Source organism: Tigriopus californicus, chromosome 11, assembly GCF_007210705.1.
Source record: "Tigriopus californicus strain San Diego chromosome 11, Tcal_SD_v2.1, whole genome shotgun sequence".
NCBI lineage: Eukaryota > Metazoa > Arthropoda > Copepoda > Harpacticoida > Harpacticidae > Tigriopus > Tigriopus californicus.
Genome location: NC_081450.1, coordinates 3,302,036 through 3,319,636, shown reverse-complemented (window position 1 = coordinate 3,319,636; position 17,601 = coordinate 3,302,036). Strand labels below are relative to the sequence as shown.

Genomic DNA, 17,601 nt, shown 5'->3' with positions numbered 1-17,601 from the left:
CTAAAGGAAAATGCATTTGCTTGCCAAATATCCGATCGTTACGAATAAACCCAAGATGGTCAACGGTTTTGTTTTTTGATGTGTTTGCCATACATTAAAGTCGCGTTATTATCATGTTCTGAGAAATAAAGTCGGAAAAATGACGGATCTACTTGGCCAAAACCTTCAAGATTTCGGAACAAAAAAGGAACTTCAATACATATAATGAGAAGCGTTGTTCCACTTTGCAGATCTCTGGATCTCATCCAACGATTTCCAAGTTCGAAGGACCACTGGTTCCGTATCATTTGCTTGAGTGTATAATTCTAGTAAATGACTCTAGTAAGTCGTGTCACTTACATCGGCGGCTTCTCCATTGGGCATAATCTCTTGATGTTCTTCCCCCAAGATGACAATCTTCTCCTTACAGCAATCACCTTTGAAATGCAATGTTCCACGGGGCTTCTCATTGATCGTGAGAATGGGACAAAAGAACAAGGCGCGTTTCCTCTTAAACCAACCAAAATCTAGCATGTCAAGTGCAATCGTCAACTCAGGTGATGCTTCTTCTTCAATTCGATTTCAAATTCATGTCACTCACCCAATAGCTTGAGGAACTCTTCGTAATTCTCATGGTCCTGGAATTTGAACCTGCCTTCGAAGGACATCATTGGGCAAGCCGATGCTTTTCAGACAATCCCAGGCTGCAAGTTGTGGGTTGATTGGAACACTTGTTTAGAGTCTCTCAAAGTTTGACATCATTCACCCGAAGGTGTTGTTAGATCAGGGCTGTGTTCTTGTCTGTTTTCACATCGATTGAGATCCGAACCCGTTCAAAGCACTTTTGGTCAAATCTGCTCCCACGAACAAGTCAAATCTCAGACCTCAGACCTCAGACACTTGGGTTCTCTTTACCTTGACTTGCCCTCTCGTATTGGCGAATGACTCCACTGCTCCTCGGGCGTCTCGCTCTCTGTGTGCGAACAAGCATGCCATCCTGAGTATTAGTACTACCGCACTGCTACATTACTTCCTAACTACCTATGCCGTAGACCCAATTCAGTTGAACGAGGAAAGAAAAAGAAACTTGATTTTTTTTTTCTCGTACACTCACTTGGCCTTCGTTAAACAGCCAGGCCGCTTAACCTCTCATCCCTATTCAGGAGGGACCACTGAGGGCATGGACGAGTATTCCCAGTGAGAATGCTTTAGCAGGACGAAATTGAAGCAACTTGCGCCAATGGGTGGTCACTTTCGTCCAAAAGGAACCAATTTGAACGTCTAGAGTGAGAAGGAGAATCAACCAACATGTGTGTAGTCCCAATTCACATTGAGTACAGGTTCCAGGTTTTTTGTCCACTCTCGTGACTACAAAAGGAAATAAGGGAATTCTCCTCTGTGAGCATCCGATACATTTCAATTTCGGATTTCAGGCTAAAAGCACCACTTGAATTGTATCCGTCGTGCGCTCACAAGAACCTGAGGCAAGCTATGCCCCTTATACACATGGGCGGATGCTCTGTTGAAGATGACCATTCCCGTCTGGGCCACTGAAAAAAAAGTGTCAAATATTTGCAGTTTCCGTCACTCCACGGTATTTTTCGCTTACCACGTTCCCGGGGAATATCCAAACAGGAACGAAAACCATACCAATCCCTCTGAGTCATGTGCTACGGCATACACAACGTGCCCCGGACGTACACTAAACCACCTCCACTGAAGGACAGGTGTGGTTGGCTTGTACAGATGTATTCAATGCATCTCTACCATTGTTGGAAGTGCCTGAAGCCCTTGTCAAACGTAGTCCGATGGTTTTGCGTCAGCTGACAATAGGCCATCAAGGAGGAAAGATCTCTTTGTGCCCCACAACTGGTTACGTCAACTGTTACCAAAACAACTCCTTCGAGAACGATGAAAGAGGTACAAATAGCACAGTGGCTCATATTGGCTAATTGCTGTCTGGTCGCTTTCTCATTGCCAAGACCCAACGACCCTTGTGCAGGTAAGACTGTTCAGCACCCTTGGCCTAGTAAGGTACCCATATACTTAAAGGCTTCATGTCCATGTTTGTGTAGGATTACCGCTATGCCGACGCAAGGGTGAGGCAGCTCCTCCAAAGAGAAGGCTCACCCCCAAACAACCCTCACTGCCAGTGTCAGAACCAGACACGGACACGCCCACTCTAACTGCTAATGACGGGGCCCAAATCGTCTCGGCCGTCTCGTTGCCCAATGAGGAAACCAAGTCCCCCAAATCCCCACGTCCCCCTACTCGAAGAACTTTAACTCGACCCACGAGTGTGAATAATGCGGAAGTTTCGGACTCGGCGTGCGCAGGTGACAATGCTAAAGATGGTTATTCTGGGTTTGAAATTGGTTTAGCGGCATTACACATAGAGAGGAAGAGCAAAGCGATAAGAAAAACAGATTAGGAAAAACAACATCCAAGATCGAGCCGATCCTTCATTTACGTAGACTCTTTTGATTGTCGGTGATTCCCCTCTTTAAAGTCCAACGGTGGAACCCGAATAATCATCCAATAGAAGTGCTAAAAAAGTAGGCAAATACAGGCAAACCAAGAATTTGATAAGTTCAGAGGGCTATGCTTGAGCTTTATCAAGCAAACTGGCAACAGCGTTGAAAAGGAGTTGGAAAAAAAGTTCGTCATTTTTTAAATGACTAAATAGTCTCAACACTTGCTTGCAAATCTGCTAGATCTTGCAACGTAATCCTTTGTAATTGAAATGATTGAAGACAATGCCAATTTTCAAATCTATTTTGAATGGAAGATCAGTGTCGTCTCAAATTTAGAGACAAGCCTTTTCCATTCGTAAACCCCCGAATTTAGGAAGAGAAGGAGAGAATAAACCTTTGAATCGCATGTTCATTCAGTCAATCTATGTTCACGCATAACCTTCTTTTCTAATAGTATGAGAATCAAGCACACATATTTTCATTTCATGTTCAACATTTCCCCCAGAATTGTGGTTAATAATTTATGGGAATTTCATTCCTTGACAAGCGGCAATTTGAGTGGTAACACTCATTTTTGTGACAGATTGATTGTCATTCGATGGGCACCAAACTAACAAGTCGTCGCATCGTGATTTTGAATATTACCCAAATGGGCATAATTATATCTCATGGATCATACAAACGATGAGGACATTTCCTTTCCGAATTATCGTCTAGTAATAACTCAAGGGCTATTATAGGAGTGGGCCTTATCATGAGTGCCGATCTCGTTTTACCACACAACGACTTTTAATCAATTAGTTACTTTCTTTTTTGATCCTAATATCTATCTACAACTATTTGGCATCAAATTTATCTAGATCAATTGAATAAGAATTGCATGTGGCTTTAGCAATTTGAGCTCACCTGCCATTTCATTTTAGCACGACGATTAAACTTCAATGGAAAAACAGGTCCATGTTGTAACCGATTTTTGACGTTATCTTCACGAGTTTTTAGACTTGAATCCATATAATTCACTCGCAAACATCTTGCCTGGCGTGTTGGCGACATTATAAATATTGTAATGGTGCTTAGCCACACAACTAATGATTGATATTGCTCACCCTTACTTGTGGACAAGCGTATAAAACGCTTCAGCTTACTTACATGCTTTTGTATTGATGAAGTTAAAAATACCAAGGTTATCCGTGCGAGTTTCAGTTGATCAAACTCTCATCAGTACTCGTATCAATCGCTCAACGGGAAATCGATTTTTTTTTCAGTTATAAACTGACCTCTTCATCTGCTTGCAGGGCTAATCCTTTGTAAGTTGTCCAAAGATACACCATCCTCTGGAAATAGGGTTCGCCGGCCCCCTTTGGTACGTGGAACCACCACTCGAGCCCCTTTGGTCCCTGACGAGCCCCAAGATTTGGGGTTCTTCAGTGAATCTCTCATGTCCGCCGTGTTGAACAATCATCTGGAAGAGGCCAAGCTTCTCATCGAACAAGGCAGTGATGTCAACGCCGAGGATGTTCATGGCAATAGCGTCCTTCATATCGCCGCTCAAAATGGACGGACGGACATCATTGACGACTTGGTTCTCAATGATGCTGATGTCAACAAGGGTAATAACCATAAGAACACAGCTCTGCACCTTGCCGCTCAGAATGGATGGACCGAGATTGCGGAGAAGCTCCTCAAGCATAGACGGATCAAGGTGAACTTTGCGGATTTCCATGGCAACACTGCCTTGCATCTGGCTGCTCAGAATGGCCAATTGGGCGTGACCAGACATTTGATTGAGGCTGAAGCTGATCTAGACCGAAAGAACACCCATCGCCATGTTCCTTTGCATTTGGCTGCCCAAAATGGCCATTTTGAATTGTCGCAACTTCTAGCTGCGGCTGGAGCCAATCCAAATTCAAAAGATCTTCAAGGCAAGGCCATCTTGGATTTTAGTTTTTCTTTTCATAGAAACTTTATATTCATGTTGGCTTTTGGTTCTTTTTTTTCTTTAGGAAATACACCCCTGCACACGGCATATCACACATCGCATTCGCAGATTGCTCAGATGCTGATTGGTTATGGTGCGGATCCTAATGCCAAAAATCTCTCTGGTCTTCAACCGGCTCAATTGGCTGGATAGAGCTGCCAAAAATACTCCATGAAAGATCCAAAATGTAATTGTCCAAGAACCATTTGAGCTTTCATTATTGGCAAAGATATAAACCTATTGGAATTTTAAGCTGATTCAATCAAATCTAAAGCATGGTTACAAGTCTGAACAAGAGCGACTTTACGCACAACTCTCTCAGGACTGAAACACTCGAACTGTTTGTTGTTGCTCCCATGGGCTATCATCAGCTTGGACCGGGGCTTGTCCAAATTGAATTGGAACCACTTGACCAAACTCGTTCTCCTCAATGAGTTCCGAGTCAGGATCGATACGGATAAGGCCTCCTCGACGTGCATCTTCCATGATGATCTCGTTGACACGGGTATCGGTGGCGAGATTCGGAGCAGGGTTGTTGTCATAGGGATCGGCCAGGATAAGATTTCCATTTTGCGAGGATTGAGGCTTGGATGGAGCTTTTTGGAAGAACTTGGGTTTGAAACTGGATTCCACTTGTTGACCAAACTGTGCCGATCGCTTGCTACGCGCCTAGAGTATTCAAAAAAAAAGAATGATATTCGCTTGTGATATTTTTTGGGACAATATATTTCGCTTGAACAAGAATGGAGAAGACAAGCAATGAAAAAAATTGAGGAAAATCAGTCATGCTTTCAAATGCAAATTCCAAAACCTTTTGAAAGGTTCTGTAATGTACTTGTTTTCAAAATTTTGACCTCTTGACGGGCCATGTTAAAGTTTCGAGTCTTGATGCGACGTTTTATATGCCTTTAAAGTCCTTTTTTACGGTGAAAATATCAAATTTTCTTCAACCATTTCCATTCATAGCTTCGCTCTTTGAATACTTAGAGGTGACATTTCTTAGTAACATAAAAACTCTCGTCATTATATAACACCCATGATAAAAAGAAGTGCCCTAACGCATGCAGACGTTGACCCAGTAACAGGTTTTAAGTCAGACTTGGACATTTTTATGATCAAAATAGCTAATCAACCCCACTTTCAAGGACTAGCTAGATCCGCAAACTCTAGTTCGTTGGTCGATCAAGTAATAAATGAAAATAAAAGCTAAGTAAAATAAATAGATTCTTCGGCTTGAAGTACTGGGATTCCAAACCCAGTAGCGGGAAGAAGTCCGCAAAAAGTTTAAAAAAATCCCATTTTACAGAGCCTTCAGAATCGGTTTCTAAACAACAGATCAACGAGACATTTTTGGACCAATTTTTCTTTAAATGGAACCATCATTTAAGGACCAAGACTAAAATTTGCTTCTTCTACAAGAACTTCTTGACCTAAACATAGATTTCAACATTTGGGTGTTGCAAATTGAATTAAGTATATTCTGTATTTGGTAGAAAAAATATATATCACGTTGACGCTTCTTTCATTCAAGATCAATATTGAGATTACTAAAGGATGGAACTACATTTCATTTACATTTTCAATGAATATTAATTTCCTTGTTCATGGCTTATTATTTGATGCTTTTCCCCCCCACCATGTAATAATTGAAAAAGACAATGGCAAATGATAAGAAGTTGTACTACAATTATTGTCTTACTTTAGTCAGGTTCAGATAAAGTATCCTTATGTATTTAAAACAGATTTCTTTGTGGGTTAGAATTGTTTTGTTTGCTTGTTACGAAGTAAGAAGGCAGCTCTCTCGCTCAGCCTGCCATCTGATTTTGGGTGTCCCCATTGAGAGATATTCCCGCTTCGTCGTCACAGCCAACATTAACTATTACCTTACCCTCGGGAATGACCACAGGTTCGCCCATTTAAGCTGTTAAAGCAGCAACTCATGCTGTATTTTAAATACCGCAAAGAGGCTTGGACCAGGCAAGCCTGAGATCGAACCAGGATTCGCAAATTCGAAAGCGGATGCTCTACCAATACAGTACCCCAGCGACCCTTTGTGTGTGGTTTAGAACATATAGCCATATACTTTATTTTTTACTTTATAGTATATACTCTATTTAATATATTGAAAAAGGCACAACAGTTCAATTCAGCCAAATATGGGTCAAATATCTCTAAAATTTGATTGAATTTCAAAAGATATGAATCCGCTGTTTAGAAATTATTGTTCCATTGCAGATATTTACCTATATGATTTGATTTGTTTACTGAGCCAAACACATTGCATTTTTCAAAGGCTGAAGATGGATTGAAGCACTTAGAGAAAGCCAAATTTGAAGTTGTGTTTTCAAAAGCTGAATATTTTAATTCACATTTGGAAACCAACAATTAACAAAGTGAAGTGATTGTAAGTAAGCATTTTTCCTTCATATGACTTCGAGAAACTTTGAGGCACGAGTATAAAGTTATTTGCAATTTTTTTAGTGAAATGATTTATTCTCTGATTATTCCTGGGGAGAGGAATGACGTCAATTGTAAGCTTGAACGGACGCTATTATCTGGTTATGGATGCATTGGTTGATATAAAGCTCAAGACAAATGAGAGGACATTGATGTTCAAAGCAGGCGGAAGAGATTAGTAAACATTTTAAGCGGAGGAGTCCGCTTGCAAACCGTCGTCAATCCCATCATCATCACCTACTTCATCAGCTTCCTGGACATCTTTAAGGTCAGGAATATCAGCCTCAGGATATTCGAAAGATGGCTCTTCGTCCTATTTGGGGTCTACGTCCTCGAAATCTGTGGCCTCGTCATTGTTAGGGTTGGAATCATCCCCAGCGGCCGATGGTCCGTCATCTGCGTGATCTTCAGGGGAGAGGATGTTATGGAAGGATGTGGAATGGAAAATAAATGCCGAGCCGTCACCATTTCGGTCGGTCAAGACTGTCCGGTTAATCCTTACGATGCTCCCGTCAGGCAAGATCTGGGCGAGAATGGATTTATATTTTGAAAGGAAATTGATTGAAACACACATCGAAAGGAATTCAGAGAGTCATAAGTTAAAAGAAAGCAGTTCGAATACTAGAGATATAGGAGCTTGGTTGAGGCACAAAAGTTGTCGCCTGTTCTCGTTGGAGAACAATGAGTTCGCGATCAAAGCTAAGCTGTTAGTCCCAGTACATTGGCAATTAATTCTAAATGAGCCCTTTTTAGGCTTAGTTCTAAATCAAAGTGAGTGCCAAGGTTTTTGAACATTATTAAGCTTTTCATTGAAATAAGATTAGTGTTTTTATATGTTCGCACACAAACCGACCGAATTCAAAGTGTTAAATCCTACTCTCTGCTTCTAGATACCCCCCAAATGCGCAACTTATTGATGTTTCATCAGTTTTCTAAAAAAATGCTTTGGAGGCAATACTGAAAAGCACATGTAGTTTCCACATGTTTTCATTTTTTGATGAGGCTTAATTCATGAAATACGCTTTCACCGCTTTTAGTGAATCTCAGGAAAAATCGCATAACAGCAGTCGAAATTTTCCCGCAAAACCTCTCCGTAAAAAATGAGCAAAAAAGCGCAAGTGGAAAGTCAGGGCACACGGATAAAAAAAAATGCAAAAGAGATCGGCCCGAACGAAAGTCGTCAAGGTAGATTGTGCTCGGAAAGGGTCAAAAATATTCAGAAAAGGTAGGGGCAAGTTGACAGTAATATATTCAGAATATGTGAAAAAAATCCATTTTGCGTAAGGTTGGGTTAAAAAAGCGAAGTTAGGTTCAAAAGCTAGTTTTCTTGAGGACCAGTTGCAGGTTAAAATGTTGACTTTGATTAGGCTTACGTCTAAAAATTGATTTAGGTTAGGTATGCATTAAAAAGTCAAAATTCCGTTCGACTTCAGAATAACCATGAGGACGTACCGTATGGCAAGTAATTTTGACAACAATGTTTCAGAGTTGTAAGTTCCCATTTGTTAGGAATCAATTTGTTGCCTCCACACTCTATGCATTGTACCTTCTAAAATTATGTAAGTTTGCACTTTGAGCCTTAACTCTCTATTAGTAAGCCACCCAGCTAGTCCTTGAATCAGCCCTACATTCAACTGCTAGCTCGGTCTGTCAACTCAAATTCGTTGGTAGACCAAATATCATATAACGATTGGAAGGTAATAATAAATAGACGAACTGTAACCTTTCAGTTTAATAGTTCGAAAAGCGCGTGAAAAACACAAACCAAACGCTCAAAACACCTATCATACCTTTTCCTCGTAGGTGTGCTGGGGCTCGTTATCTTGATCCTCTTGACTATCAACTCGGTCGACTTCAATCTCGTTCTCGCGTTCTTGTTCCTTCTCACGGATGTCGTGGATTTCTTTTTCAATGGTGGCAATTTGTCCCTGAAACTGGTTCATGATCTGACAGATCAAACCACATTGGGGAGTCCCACTAGTGGGAATGGCTTCGTCTAAGGGCCTCAGATTTACGGTGTCATCAAAATCGCCATCGTAGTCAGCTGAATTATTGAATTAAACCATACAGTTTGTTAGTGTACTTAGAGCAATGCATCATATAAGAGGACCAACCTTCAGTGTTGGAACGCGAAGGACCAAAGAATGAGTTGAAAATGTCTTCAAAACCGAGGAAGGATCCCGCACCGTTGGCAGATGGCTCGTCTTGACTTTTAGGTCTCAGTCCCGGAAACCCGGATCCTCCGAAAGATCCAAAGAACGGATTTCCAGTTCGAATCACCAAAATAGGAATTTGGGCAGGGATGCCTTCAGAAGTCACTGGACTGTCCGCATTGGTGTTTACGGGTTCCACAAATTCCACCTCATCATTTAGATCTGCAGACATACATACGATATGAATGTCACTGAATTCAAGCTCCATGAAATTTTTTCAAGTGGAATGCCAAACTACGGCATTAGCCCCAATGAAAGGTCTCGAAATTGAGATGCTTCATGCACAATCAGGCTTGAATAAAAGAGGATGTGGGAGGAGTTAGTTGATCAAAAATATGTCTGATCGTCCTTCAAGAGATGTTTTGAAAACCCGCTAAAGCTACTCAACCGTGCAATCATCTACAAATATATTGTAGGGAAGTCAAATATGGATTTGCACCCACCCGGCTAACAAAAATCCTCAAACTCTGGACGTAATGATCAAGCAATCAACAAAACTGTCTACGTATCCAAGATGAATACTTATGCACTTCCTAATGTGCTTTTAAGAACCATCATCACTCTCTAGATTGTCTATCGTCGTTTACTGGTGTCCAGGATCTCTTCTTTGTTAACCATTATGTAAGCCCTTTTGGAGAATGACTGTTTTGCATTGAAATGAAGCGATATAAAGCTTGATGTCTTTCGACTAGCGCTTTTGTTCGCTTCAAAGCCACCACCAACGCCTCCGTCATCTCGGACAAGATACACAAAACGAGATAAGAAAAGGGTAATTGCGAGTAATTGGGATAGTCATTTGTATGCAAGAACCACCTTTTTTGCATTTGGCCTATCGTCAACATAGTCAAATTTCGCAATATGCTCTAAATCGGTTAACTTTAGATTGAGAACCTCGCGTTTCTCTCTCCATAATGCTTGTTAGGTAATGAAAATAACTGATTGATTATCATCAGCTCTTTCTTAAAATGTTTTCATTAATTTTCTTGTTAATATAGCAAGAGACTTGTTACTCGCTTTTCCCATTTTTTGCTTTTTCTTCATGTTCTATGCCATACTTCTGGCCAAATCAATGAGAACCTCTTCCGTTCATTTTGTCGAAATTAATTGTATTTTCTTTGCAACAGAGTGACAAAAAATAACCTCAATGTAACGTAATAACTCAACAAAGTTAACGCCCAAATTTGCCAATACTATAAAAGTTAATTGCACTTATTCAAAATTTGGATTTCCCTCAAATTTCTTTTTGCGTGGGGTATATACTCATAAGTCATATGGAACCAAATAAGACGAAACATGTGTAGTTATTGCTACGTACCCACAGGGATGGCCAAGATTGGTCCCAAGACATAGGCCAAGGTAAAGAAAGCCCCAATTGTCTTCATGTCTCACAAGTATGTGTTCCTTTGGGTTTAGCTGCTTTTTAGGTGTGCTCTGTCGGCCGGTAGCTTCACAACTGAACTGAAACCTGATTCTGTTGGAGTTTGTTGGTAATTTGGACAAAAGAACCACTGCAACTCATGATGATCCTCTTCATGCTGAACTTCACAACCATCCAGCCGATGTTATGGGCGCGCACTCATGGAAAGCGATAACATCGAAAACCTGCCGACTAAACTAACAGCCAGAAACTACTCCCATTCCACGGAATCTGAATGAAAGATGAGTAGTGCATTAACTTGGATGCGTGTGTATGTAGTACGACGTTTCCGAGAAATGGGATCATAACCAACCTATCAATGATTTGGTGGACAGTTTTCCCCTGATCTATGAATCACGCTTTCTGATATATACAAGTAAATGTTGCTTTGAATGCACCATTTTGGGAGAGGGACGGAATTGTTGGTTCACTAGGTTGCTGAGCATGAAAACAGTCGGTAAATATTGGAGCTATGTCTCCTTATCAAGAGGAAGGCAGTGTGCTTCAGTGGCCATGATCATAGTTTTATGACTCATGGCTTGAATGGATTCGACGTCAGTTTTCAGTGGAAGACAATTCCGGTTGTTTCATTCTTGACGAACAACTGAGGGTTTAAAAAAATACATTGATCAAAATCAAATGCTTGGAACGGCTATCATTCACAGATGAATTTCGGTAACAATGCAGAACAAGCTCGATTTGTATTTTAAGTGCAAACTTGTGCCTCAAGAAACATCGCTGGTGTTACCTACTTAATCTATTGGGAAAGACTCCAGTCCCTTGAATTATATAGCATTCAACGAAGATACAAGCGACATCTTATTCTTTACATATTCAAGTGTCTCCACGGTCTTTGCCCCAAGAAAGGCTTTGAACACGCCCAGAGGGACAGAAGAGGCATTACTTGTGCTGACAATCGACATGAGGCGAGTTCGTTGGACAACAAACTCTTAAGGAGCTTTGAGGCATCTTTCGCTTTGAATAGAGCCCCTACTCTACACCAATTTTGCCCATACCTCTCAGACAACTCTGCGTATTAGTTGAACCATTGCTTACTTTTAAGCGAGACTTGGATCGTTCCCTGCAACCAATTCCTGACTAGCCCTAAGTTCAGGGGTGTTTCAAAGCGGCAGCTACTAATTGGTTTGAAGACATTTTTTATATAAATCGTGACTTGAGTTGCTGGGAAGTCATTCACAAGGATCGGCTAAAAACCCGCAAAAAACATAAAAAGGATAGGAATGATTAACAACCACCTCATCGCCACCATAAACGTTGTCTCAGTAAACAACGATTAAAAGATATCACTGCCTCGTATATGATAATTCAACTTCACTCATTTCTTACTAGTCAGTTTGAAAATATTAATGAAATTATCGCATTAAGTTGAGGCCCTCTTTAACCGCAATTTGTTGGCATTTGAGGAACACAGAATCATGAGCTTCATTATTCGGGTTAGTTTGGGTCTCTAATAGATATATTTTGTCAGATTGGTTTGACAAAAAAGTCCAGAATGGTTGGTTTAGATAACATCTGGAAACACTAGTGGTTCCAGGTGTCTGAGTGTGCGCTAGCTAAATAACGAAAACAAACCGAGTGCTAACCAAACCTCCTCCTTATATAATTGCCATGTTCAAGCTGGCTCCTGATTAGTGGACCTCGACAAAAACGGTTGCCATTTTGGCAAAATAATCATTTAAAATTGGGAAAAATACGAAAAAGTTGGCAAATATGTGAAAAAAAATTGGAAGAATACGAAAAACAAGGTTGAAAAGTATAAAAACGTCGAGAAGAAACCAAACAAAAAGCTGGGAAAAACGAAAAACGACGGGATGAATTGCAAAAAAAATTGCTACCATGGCCAAAAAAGCGTTATTGTTAGTCCTGTATGTTGCCTTTTTTTCTTTTGCAAAATTCTAGGCAAGTAACTGTATTTACAAGGATATCCATTGAGCATCTCCATTTTACTTTTATTTTTATGGTTTGGTTTGGTTTTCACCGACTTTTCTAACCGCCACATGGAATGTAATTCCCAGTACTACCAAATTAAAGGTCACATAATTCGTCTATTTATTACATTTCAATCTTTTCATAATATTTGGTCTACCAACGAGTTTGAGTTGGCAGACCGAGCCAGTCCTTGAATGAAGGGTTAATTTTTTTTCGGACTTCCTTACCGCTACTGGGATTGGAATCCCAGCAGTTCAAGACGAGAAATTAATTCATGTTACTTAACTTTTATTTTTATATGTTATTTCATCGACCAACGAATTAGAGGTGGTTGATCTGGCTAACCCGACCCTTGAATAAAAGGTTGCTCGGGAATTTTAGTCAAAAACTTGTCTAAGTCAGACTTAAATCCTGCCACTGGATCAACGCCTACATAAGCCCTACGAATATTTGAGGGCAGCAAATTGAACAATGAAGGAGCCCGAGAAAAAAGAGAGTTGGACTTCATTGTTTTAACTAGCCTGGGTTCTCAAGGGCTTGAAGGTTCTCTCAAAACGTACATTAAACCTCTGCGGTCACTACAATTGACCCTAAATCCTGGGTTGGGACAAAGCTCATGGATGCGTTTGAAGACGTACAGTATCAGATACCTTTCGTACCTTCTCTAAAAATTGTGCAATCCCAATACGAGAGCTCTCTCATATCCTCAATGTTCCTAGTAAAACTACTTTGAACTTTTTCGAGCTTTTGGGAACCTGCTGAACTCATTGGAGCCCAAATGGGCGAGGGATATACAAGATGTGGCTGAACAATCGACTTGTACAGAGTTAGGATCATGATGTTGTCTCTGGACTTAAACGTGCGATATATCCAACCACATGTTTGAAAAGCTTTACCAACTTTCAACTGGATATGATCATCGAAATTTCCGTTATCTTGTAGGACCAAGTACACTTAAATCCTTCATTGATGAGACCTGCTGAATGCCCTTACCTTACTCATCTAATAGTGGCGTGTCTCATGGCGTCGACCCGAAGGTCATTGAACAGAATTTCATTCCATTCAGTGCCATGCTACTCGCAGCAACCCAAGAGTAGATTTGGTCTAGGACCTCTACCAGACAACCGGAATTCTGACTATTCCTATCAACTACCAATTTTGTATCACCAGCATAGGAAGAGATACTGGCATTACTACTACTAAGACTCTGAAATGGAGCAATGAAGATGATGAAAAGGAGAAGACCCAAAATGGAGCCCTGAGGAACACCCGACTTGACATCATGTGTGTCACTAAGGGATCCCTCGACCTTAACTAATTACTGTAAATGAAACTTCTTTACCTATTGAGAACCTTGCCTTCGATCCCAATCTTATGGAGCCCGTTAACCAAAAGACCATGATCTACCTTGTCAAAGGCCTTGGCCAAGTCAAGATAAACTACACCGACTGATTCATGGCTCTGTAGTCCCTCAATAACCCACTCTATATGTTCAATGAGTTGGGTAACCGTGCTAAAATGTGCTTGGAACTCATGCTGGCTACGAGGCAGAACTTCATGAATATCAAGAAATTCAACATATTTGGGCTTCATGATCTTCTCGAACACCTTCTCAACATTCGAAAAGAGAGAAATTGGTCTACAATTACTGGGCCGAGCGACTTATCTCCCCCTCTAAAAATTTGAACAATGTGAGCGATGAGGTAGATTCAGAGAAGAGGGAAACTTGCCCTGATCCAAAATGCAAAGCATCAAGTACGAGAAAACAGGAGCAAGAACCAGTGAGCATCTCATCAGAAACTGAGATGTCACATCATCAGGACCAGGAAAACCAAGTCTAACAGTCTTAAGATCTTGATGGCGTCTAAAGTATCTTGATCTGTGACTACAAGATCATCTAAGTGCTCAATTTGACTACCCTCGTCAATCTCCACAAACTCATCAATTGAGTGATGGGTTGTTGCTCCTAAACTCTTTGGAGTTGAAAACACACTTGAGAACTGACAAGCATGTTAGCCATAACCTTTACCGGGTGGAAGGTATGAAGTGTTACAAACAAAAGCATGATTGCCCTTTGAAAATTGCCGTAGACACACCAGATTCTGGAAATAGGCTTTTGGATGAACTCCCTTTACAACATAAAAAAGATAAGTCAAATTGGCAGCTATAGGCCAAAAATATTTGCTGAAAATACTCGTAACTACTGCCAGCTTCACAGCTAGCACGCTCAGTGTTGTCCCAAGATATGACTTGAACATGTTGGCTTCCGTCCTTCGAAAGTTGTCGTTCAACAAGTATAGTTATAGTTTCAATGAACATCGTTGGCAATTGAGGCACCAATTTTTGAAGTAAATGGTTCAGCCATATAGCCACTGTAGCCAATACAAATTCTGTAACACCTTATCAAATCCCCCTTGTACTTTCTTTATGGCTCGCCCATCGGCCTCAATGGGCCCTACAGGGAGTTTTGTCTTTCTCTTGCATAAGAGAAAAATGCCTTCGGATTCGACCTGACCTCCTGGACCACTCTATTCTCCTCCAACAAATCAGAAGAAGGCATATTATTGTTTAAGCTATGATCATAGAATGATATGTCTTAACAAATGTGACACCGGTTTTAGTTGACTTTTTTGGATGCTGTTGCTAACAAAAACTAATTTATTGGAGCCCTCAGTTAAAATTGAAATTTAGTGTACCGTTCTTTGGCATTACTCTGTGCCCCTGAAATAATGACTGCCTTTTACGTAAACGTTCAAGTAAGTAGAAATCTATGTTCTACTCAAAGATAACGCATCCATTTTTCATCAATAGGGCATGTCAAGTAAAGGAAATTCAAGGAAAAATGTGGTCCGGCACCCTGATTTTTGGCATTTTGGGGAGAGCGAACTAAGACAAACATCACAGTCAGCTCGCACCATTCACCCACTGAATGTTCAACAATCGAGTGATTTTGAGCGAGTTGTGTTATAAAACCCTATTAAATGAGCATGTTTGGTGTTAATCAGTGAACGCACTATCAAATTGGCTCAATAACACAATGCTAATTGCCTAGACAAGCATGTAAAATGGAAAAAATGTCAAAATCCAATGCCTGCACAGTGTGGTTTGGCCGGGCATGTTGTCTTTGATTTTACTCCATGGAATAACATCAGTTGCCCATGAACGCTTTTACTTGACTAGCCCTATACCTGATGTTTTTGTTAAATGTGTTGATTGAAACAAAATTCTCAACGTCATTCCAAGAAGTTAATGTTTATGTACATGTACTTTTATTGCCTATTCCATACATTTCTTTTTAGTAAGATATCTGTACATGTTGAGGGTGGCCATCTGTTTCCCCCAACGGCAAACTCCCCCAACGGCAAACTCCCCCACAGTGAAGTCCCCTACAGTGAACTCCCCCAACATAAAACTCACCTGAAAGATTCTTAGGATAAGTTACTAACGATATTTTTTAAGTCTTGCAAAGTGCAGTAAAACACATTTTGCAAAAAATACCAGTGAACAATGAATCCTTTGAAGTCATATCACTTAGTTGTTGCTCAATAAATGTTAACGTAATTTGGTTTGAAAGGACATTATATCATTTTTGCTATATTTGGTGCTTGTTTTAACACACCGTTAGCGTACTTAAACTTTATGAGCATCTCTGCAGACTACTTAACACATGCCTGAACTGGTTTCAAAAGTTTTTGGATCTTAAAGTCAATTACATCCACACAAAACCGGATCATGGAGAGTAGGTGGAGAGCCTTGAGTAGAGACTCTGAAAAAGGGGTTCATTGTGGGGGAGTTCATTGTGGGGGAGTTCACCGTGGGGGAGTTCACTGTGGAGCACATTAAACATTTTTACATGACTAATGTGCAGGTCATTTCTAACATATAGACATAAACCCCCCATGCGGAAAAATGGGATTGTCAGGGCGTACTCTATCGCATCGAACTAAATTGAAACCAACCATGGCAAGGGCCTCATCTAAGATCCCTGAGGCCAGTTTTTTAAAGCTCTTACCTCGGAGTTAGGGGCTTGGACGTTAACCGGTTTGAAAATACACTGCTCAAAGTGGTGAGCGGATGCACATTCTAGGTAACATCCAAGCCTTAACTCCGAGGTACGAGCGTTTAAAAAACTGGCCTCAGGTCAAAGCCAAGTTTCTGTCATGGAAATGAACGAGTCCAAACGGTAATCAGTGGTCGCCAAGAGGCAGCTAAAAAGGTTGGGTGAAGCCCTACGTTGGTGATAATTGCTCGAGACTAAAGTAAGAGAATGGCAGCGTCAACAAAAATGAGCTTGTCTGTGATAAGACCGTTTTCTTGGTGCCTCGTATTTCATTGGTTCTCAACAAGGCTTCAATATTTGCAAACCTTTCCATGTCATGTTTATGGAAAAACCCTCTATTGAATTTCAACTATCCCCTTCCAAGTCTTATTATTTTGAAAAAAAGGTCCATAGAGCTCATTTTACATTTTAATTTGCTTTGGTTCCCTCCAATTTTGAAAAGTCGCTCTGTCTAGAGATTGTCTGATAGTTTTAAGGTTGCTTATGGTGCGTCTACACGACAAATAATTCGGCAAATAATTAGCCATTTGACAAACATTGTTTGGCATTTCACAAGCATTTCACAAACATTTCTCGATTTGAACATGTTTAAAGTTTGTTTGCCCAAGAGCAAATATTTCATGGACGACAGCATCCTCCCCAGCCCTTTCAACCAAGGTGTCCATTTTCAGCCAATACAGAACTTAACTCATTCGATCCATGATGGTTTATAACAAAGAAAAATGTATTGATTTTGGTTCATTTTGACGCAGGATAACCCCAACTTAGAGTATGAAGTTGCCTGGAATTGTCAATTAATGTTCAAAGTCATCAAATGTCATCCCATCCCCTCTTAATTCAGTAGTCACACTTCCATCTCCTATCGAGGATTGAATGATGATCTATCGATAGATCGATCAACCAACCAACATATCACCTATCTCCGGAATCCGGATTCATCTCCTCACGTCCAGACAATGAAAGTGTCGACCCCAGTAAACCCACCTACCTCGGGCCTGTCCTCGGGCTCAGCCCGGTCATGGACCCGGACCCGGCCATGGTCCCGGTCCCTTCATTTACATCCGTCTGTGAGC

General features: G+C 40.7%; 2 protein-coding genes across 2 annotated transcripts; one reads left to right on the top strand and one right to left on the bottom strand.

The window, feature by feature from the left end:
- Window positions 1-1,746: 1,746 nt before the first annotated feature.
- Window positions 1,747-4,683, top strand: LOC131891147 (receptor-interacting serine/threonine-protein kinase 4-like). The gene is made up of 4 exons (XM_059240670.1): window positions 1,747-1,981; window positions 2,055-2,315; window positions 3,749-4,375; window positions 4,457-4,683. Exons 1-4 carry the CDS (start codon window positions 1,891-1,893, stop codon window positions 4,582-4,584), a joined length of 1,107 nt encoding a protein of 368 aa, XP_059096653.1. The 5' UTR covers window positions 1,747-1,890; the 3' UTR covers window positions 4,585-4,683.
- Window positions 4,606-10,731, bottom strand: LOC131891152 (uncharacterized). The gene is made up of 5 exons (XM_059240676.1): window positions 10,417-10,731; window positions 9,003-9,263; window positions 8,679-8,932; window positions 7,130-7,411; window positions 4,606-5,100 (listed from the first exon to the last, which is right to left on the bottom strand). The coding sequence occupies exons 1-4, from the start codon at window positions 10,481-10,483 to the stop codon at window positions 7,202-7,204; spliced, it is 792 nt and encodes a 263-aa protein (XP_059096659.1). The 5' UTR covers window positions 10,484-10,731; the 3' UTR covers window positions 4,606-5,100; window positions 7,130-7,201.
- Between the last annotated feature and the right edge of the window lie 6,870 nt (window positions 10,732-17,601).